Source organism: Helobdella robusta, assembly GCF_000326865.2.
Source record: "Helobdella robusta unplaced genomic scaffold HELROscaffold_17, whole genome shotgun sequence".
Taxonomy (NCBI): Eukaryota; Metazoa; Annelida; class Clitellata; order Rhynchobdellida; family Glossiphoniidae; genus Helobdella; species Helobdella robusta.
Genome location: NW_008703942.1, coordinates 2,998,551 through 3,005,097, shown reverse-complemented (window position 1 = coordinate 3,005,097; position 6,547 = coordinate 2,998,551). Strand labels below are relative to the sequence as shown.

At 34.0% G+C, this 6,547-nt stretch overlaps 2 protein-coding genes across 2 annotated transcripts in view; both read left to right on the top strand.

Annotated features, from left to right (window-relative positions):
• Positions 1 to 4,515, top strand: part of HELRODRAFT_191034 (hypothetical protein) — a 7,627-nt gene extending 3,112 nt beyond the window's left edge. The window contains exons 9-17 of the mRNA XM_009016134.1: positions 664 to 668; positions 985 to 1,315; positions 1,538 to 1,612; positions 1,710 to 1,859; positions 2,021 to 2,300; positions 2,506 to 2,630; positions 3,260 to 3,457; positions 3,698 to 3,859; positions 4,202 to 4,515. Of these exons, the coding sequence (XP_009014382.1) occupies positions 664 to 668; positions 985 to 1,315; positions 1,538 to 1,612; positions 1,710 to 1,859; positions 2,021 to 2,300; positions 2,506 to 2,630; positions 3,260 to 3,457; positions 3,698 to 3,859; positions 4,202 to 4,288 (1,413 nt within the window). The 3' untranslated portion in view covers positions 4,289 to 4,515. The remainder of the gene's footprint in view (positions 1 to 663; positions 669 to 984; positions 1,316 to 1,537; positions 1,613 to 1,709; positions 1,860 to 2,020; positions 2,301 to 2,505; positions 2,631 to 3,259; positions 3,458 to 3,697; positions 3,860 to 4,201) is intronic.
• Positions 4,516 to 5,840: 1,325 nt separating this feature from the next.
• HELRODRAFT_170322 (hypothetical protein) overlaps positions 5,841 to 6,547 on the top strand; it is a gene marked incomplete at both ends in the record, with an annotated part of 877 nt that continues 170 nt past the window's right edge. The window contains 2 exons of the mRNA XM_009016133.1: positions 5,841 to 6,077; positions 6,535 to 6,547. The exon at positions 6,535 to 6,547 is cut by the window's right edge and continues 170 nt beyond it. Of these exons, the coding sequence (XP_009014381.1) occupies positions 5,841 to 6,077; positions 6,535 to 6,547 (250 nt within the window). The remainder of the gene's footprint in view (positions 6,078 to 6,534) is intronic.

Genomic DNA, 6,547 nt, shown 5'->3' with positions numbered 1-6,547 from the left:
GAACAATGTGGCCACCAAGTTGGCATCATTTTTATCTAGATATCAATTTGTTTTTTCAACGTTTTGAAATTATTTTTACTCGAAATGTCGTTCTCTTTTGTCCATACTAATATTTTTATTAATTTAGATAAAAATGATTGACTGAATTGAGGTATTTTAAATTTTCGAAACATTGAAAATTTATTATTCAGTCATTTACGTGTTCAAATCATTCCGCAATGCAATCTCCTATTTGATCAACCAACCAACCAACCAACCAACCAACCAACCAACCAACCAACCAACCAACCAACCAACCAACCGACCGACCGACCGACCGACCGACCGACCGACCGACCGACCGACCGACCGACCGACCGATCAATCAACCAACCAACCGACCAAACAATCTACCAACCAATCCCTTAACCAGCATAATTTTGAATCCTGGACCCGACAAGTTGATCAGCAGCAAAAGTATCGGTTTCTTCATATGTGCTAACGAGACCCAGGCACAGTTAGTCCTTCACTTTTGCACGAGGTGTCATCTCAGTACACCAGCAGAAAACATCAAACCCTGTTCCTGCTACACACCAACCGTCTCTTGTTAGCATTTCTCCCTCTAAATACACTCTCTGATATATTTTTCTTTATATTTAGAAGTGATCATTATTCGAAACATAGGAGAGGTTTGTAAAATAATAAAAATTTAAGATTTTTACTTAATGTGTGTTGTAACTTTTTATACATGCAATGATACGATGTAACTGATTTTAAAGATAAGTTGCTGGCCAGGGCAAGGAAACACCACAAGGGAAGGTGAGATCATTTTTATAAGTTCATAACTCTGAACTGAAACATGAGATTGCTCTCGTTTCATTATTTTCTATAAAAAATCATATCAAAATTTCAGCCACCTGTTCTTCAAACTGTTTCGAGTTACAAATTAATTTAAAATTTTTGCCGTCGATTCAAAGTTTTTCTACCTGAGCCAACTTTTTGAAGGATAACCTCCGTTGATAAAACTCTTTACGAGGACGAAGACGCGCCGACTAGCCCATCAGACATCAACAACAACGAAGCACTGAACTTTGTGCGTGAAACTTCAATTGATATGGAGTCAGTACGTCTGCCACTACTCCATTCAAACCTTGAGGAACAAAAAAATCATCCTAACGAGAGATCATCATCAGCACAACAACCTGTAAAACCATCATCACCACCACCACCACCTTCTGCATCCTATGAACAATTGGAAGATGAACTCGTGGAAGAATTTGATGCAACCGGATATTTTTATTGGACACCAGCCAGAAATCTTGACCAGTGCTTGCTGGTGGGTTGGCGAAATTCTATACATCCTCATTAATTTTGCGTCATTTAAAATTTGATTTTGTAATTCTATGGTAATTGTTAGGACTTTGATTGTGCGTGAATTTATTGTGTAACACCTTATGCAGCCGAGTTTCTTTTAACACAAACCTTGTTCTATTAACCGAATGCATATAAATCCAGATCATAAAAACCTAAAACTTGATGAGTATGTTTCAAAACAAAGGGAGATGATAGAAGCGAGCAGAGGTTGAAGAAGTTGAAGGACCACATCATACTCTGCCTGTCTCAGCAATCAATGGTTCGTTCGTTCTTACATCCCCACAACTCAACTACCAACAAAATGAATGAAATGAAATATGATTGGCTTGAAGAATCTGTCAAATTTTAACATTCAGGGATCTCTGCGTAGTTTCATATTGCCCTTGCGATCGAGTTCACTGACGCCGGCACAGTTGCACACCATTGTCATCGTGACGGAGAATAAACTGGGTGTCGAGAAGGAATGGAATGGGATTCAAAACTTTCCTAAAATATTCATCAAAATTGTGCGTTCTCTGATTGGTTAAATGATTCGTTGTGTTAATTTTTTATTGGACGGAATAATATAATTATTTAAATTTTATTGGCTATTATTAAAGGCCTTGGATTTAGTTTTCATTATAATTTAAATAATTTGCGAAGACTAGTCTCAAAATTTAAACGCAAGGCCTCTCCATTCAACCGAGGCGTGTTGAGAAGCATCAGCATTGAGAAATGTCGCATGTGTGTCGTGCATGCAGCGCAGACCGGCGCCTCACCAAGTGACTGCAGGAGCGACGACAGTAGCGATCCAGATTTTGAATCCGTGCAAGAAGATAGCAAGGCTCTGTTGATCACATTGAACATAAAGAACATGACACTAAAGAACATGATGAAGAAGCACAAAGGCACTGCATTCAACTTGTTGCACCGACAGTTCTTCTTGTTCAATGACTACTTATCCTCTAGTAAGCGCCTCTCACTTATTATCATTAAAACAAATCGCTATTTATTTTCATTAGCGTGTAATTAAAACCTTTTTACTCAATAATTAAAAGTTTTTAAATAAAATGAAAACAATATTGCTTTTAAAGTCCTATTCGATGATATTTTGCAATTTTTTGTAACTATTTTAAATAAATTTCAAACCACACATAATGCCAATAAATTTAGATAAGTCAATAAACAAGGAGTCAAAGATTCGACTGTGCGACTCCATACCACTGTTGACGGAACTGAGTACTTCAATTTTATTGAACATTTTTGGAAGAGTTTTTTTAAAACTTTTTCGTAAAATTGTTAGAAAAGAATGATAATAAATAAAGTATGTGTTAAATGTTCAATTTTGAAGTGAACGACGAGAACGTGCAGTTCATAGACCAGGACGATGACGACGACGTCGATGCTCCATTCCAACTCACTCAACCATTTGCTTGTGGCAGAGCTTTTGCTTCCAGGGTTTTGAATGCCTTGTCAACCACTGTAATTATGAATTGACCCATATTTCATTTGTTGGTTGATTGACGATTGTTCAGTGCTTGTCATTAGGATCGTTGAGCAAATTTGTTAGGATATGTTGTTCCTTCTTTTTTTATTGCACGAATGAAAACAAATGAAAACAACAACATCAAAGCCTTCCAAATAACATCACCGATGAATGCTTTATAAAATTGCTTGCTACTACGTTTCTAATTTTATCATTAAAGCTATTTTGGTCTCTCGCACTTGAGTTTGCATTTCGTTCAAAATTTTTCGTGATAAAATTAAAAAAATTTTCGATTTCTATCAGTTTAAATTTATTGCTAATACATCCCATTTTTTTAGACACATTTCAAATAAATTTGTAGGTTAAAATTCAACAAGATCTTTTGAAGTATCAAACATCAAAAGAGAACAAAAGCTCATTTGATGAATTGATTGCCCGCAGATAATTTTCAATCCCGAGACGTACAACCTGATTCGCCTTCTGGTCACAGGGTCGGATACTGACGATCATGATTTACTGCTGGCGGAAGGACTCACAGAGCAGAGTTGTCAGATGCGTGAAGAGGAGTTGCTTGCTATCAGAAGCAGGTGCACTGTCACTCTGCTTCCTCTCAACCAGGGAATTCTCAGCCCATATGCTGTCGGTTTCATTTCAAACACTCACTTATTTAGCTGATATACTCTTTGTTTTTTTTTCATCGGGAAATATGTTTTAAAGTTTTTAACAATAATAAACGTAAAATCAAACCAATTTTCAAAAGAACCAAATTTTAAAATGAAATTTCAGCATTTGGATATATACGCATCTCATGTAAACATCACAATTGTTGGTGTTACTGTCATCATCATGTCATGATTTTTTTGAATGTCTTTGAAACAGAAAGATGTCTTTGAAAAGATGTTTACAAATGTTCTGTCCAAAAACGGTATCCTGTGTATCGGTTTGTACCGCTTGTTGTGTCCGGCCGCGAATATCGACGCAAACAACCGATTCGTCATCACTCGCCCACCTCCAGATATGATCTTACTGGATAGTGATAAGGTTAACATTCTGAAGTTCATACGTACGTACATAGTTTATTGTATATATTTCCTCTAATTTATGTGCCTTTTTTTTGTTTTTCAGAAATTTTGTTAGTGATTATTAAAAATGTACTTCCACATTCCCACATGCACGCTGTGTTGTTAGCCAGTCTGCTTCTATTAGTTTATGCAACAATGTAAGGTAAACAGAAACAATCCGTTGTATGATCCAGTGATAAGATTAAAACCAAATTTCAAAAGATTTTTAGTCTAGATTAGTGTTAGCGTTAGTTAAAATGTGACAACAACTGTAGACATATTGAATGCACTAAAATTTCATACACGCATATTAATTTGAAAGGTTTACTGTCTGTGCCCACATGCGCTCATACAACGAGACATGATGACAGAGTATACATGCTACAATTTGCCAAAATGCTCAACATAACATTTTAATTTTATTAATTTATGACTTTCTATGCATAATTCTAACAAATGACGCTGTTCTAATATATTTCTGCATTTATTTTTTACTAATGCCTTATACGATACATACATTCCATTTATATTTTTCATCATTTTCGATGACAAAACGTTATTTAATTTGCCCTTGATTGTTCGTGGATGAAGATTATTTTTTCTGGTTTTTAAATAAAATTAATTTCCTGCAATAAAGCTTGTTAGCGTATTGAGAATAAAACAAAGTAAATATATATTAAAAAGCAAAATGTAACGAAAATCAAAGAACTCCAATGTAAGCAATGTAATTAAATTAAAAAATTTACATTTGTTAGTTGATCCGAAAAGTCGAAAAATGACTTAATGACGAGAATATAATGAAAATCTTTGAAGTAATTGTAAATTAATTAATTAATTAGGTTAATCAGTTAGTTAATTAATTGAATAATAATATAATAATTAATTGTTTTATGGGGTTAATTAATACACAAAATTATATCCAATTGTCTGAGTATTTTAACCGAAATAGATTTAATGTTAAAAATGCGCGTCTAAATAATGCAGTCCGCGTTTATCTTCATCGAGTTCGTCATGCAGCTCTACAATCGTTTTAAAAATAAAATTATTTTGAAAATTTCTACATGTGATTGCTTGGTTTTTATCATCTAAAATTAAGATGATCGGCTATTAATTTAATGGAAATAAAATTTTTGTATTCAAAAAGTTATCAAATTGAAGAGATTATTTATAGAGAGTATAGCATTAATGAATTGCAAACAAAGTTGTTAAAGTTAAAATTTTGAGTAGGCAATTAATTTATCAAAATATTTGACGTTTTCAAATTTATGTGAATTAAATATTTCTTAACCGTCTAATTTACATAATAAGTCTCAAAATGTATTTTATTTATTCATTTACTCATTCTCTCTTTCTCCCTCCTCTCTCTCTCTTCTCTCTCCTCTCTCTCTTTCTCCCTCCTTTCTCTCTCTCTCTTTCTTCAGCTCTCCACTTTCTGTTTGAAGAAATTTATTTTTATTTATTCTTCTATTATTGAAGTCAAACAATGGTGTTGTATCAATTCAAACTAAATACCTCTCAGTAAAAGAGAAAATATTTGACTTGTGTCGATCGTTCTTCGTGCCGAACGTTTATCGTTACATGCGAACTCAACGCGAAGGTTTTATAAGTATTAGTTAAATTAATTTTTAAAATGGTTAAAGTTTTTAAATAAGTTTTAAAATTTCTAACCTATGATAATAACGTTTCAATGATAACATTATAAATACAGGCTGTTATTCGTACAGAGTATCACATCAAAGAAAGAACATCTTAACTTTAATAAGTTATCATCAGTGAATTTCATTTTATACCAATTAAAGCTTACTACTACTACGATCGCATTTGTCTTATTTTAAGTCAGAACAAACTTGATTTCAACGACGACATTCCTTGTTGAAGCCGATTGTTAAATGAAAGCTAGAAACTTGTAAGCTAGATCTAAGGCAGATTGAAAACATTTCATCTCACACAATCACTTTAAAATGAACCTGACTAATCCAGCGGCGGATGGTTTTAGTAGCGTGCAGTATGACACAACGATAGAAACAGACCTTCACACGACATGGAGTTCGGAACTGAGCACATCCGGTGAATCGGCAGACGCAGCTTGCAATGAACCCCTGACCTGGCCCTATGCCATCATACCATGCGTGGTCATATTCTTCAGTGGACTCTTTATTATTTTGACACTTAGATTCTTTTACAAAATGGTGAAAAAAGTTAGTTTAAAGAAGAAAGAAAAAAAATCGCCATCCATGAATGATCAAAGAAGGATGACCACATCCGAAAAAATGGCCGCTTTTGTTAACAAAGGGGCAGATCTTAGTATGGAGGATGATGATTACATAGACGACGATGATGTTGCTGATGCTGATGCTGACACAACAGAAAATAAAAAGAAAATCTTTATTTTATTCATTCGTATTAGATTTTTCTGCAGAAGAATCGTCTCTCCTCAGACACTTTGTGGAAAGACAATGGTATAAACCGTTTATTTTTTCCCTAAACTTCAAATTTTTCATCATAAAATGTGTTGCATTCTAGAATATTGAATCAAAAACTCTTGTGCGTTTTAACCAAGCATTGTCAATCGGATGATGATAATTCATTAGAGGTTTTTTTTCTCGAAAGAATCCAATTTACTTGAAGTACATTAAAATTAATTACTAAAAACAGGGCGGGAAAAGCT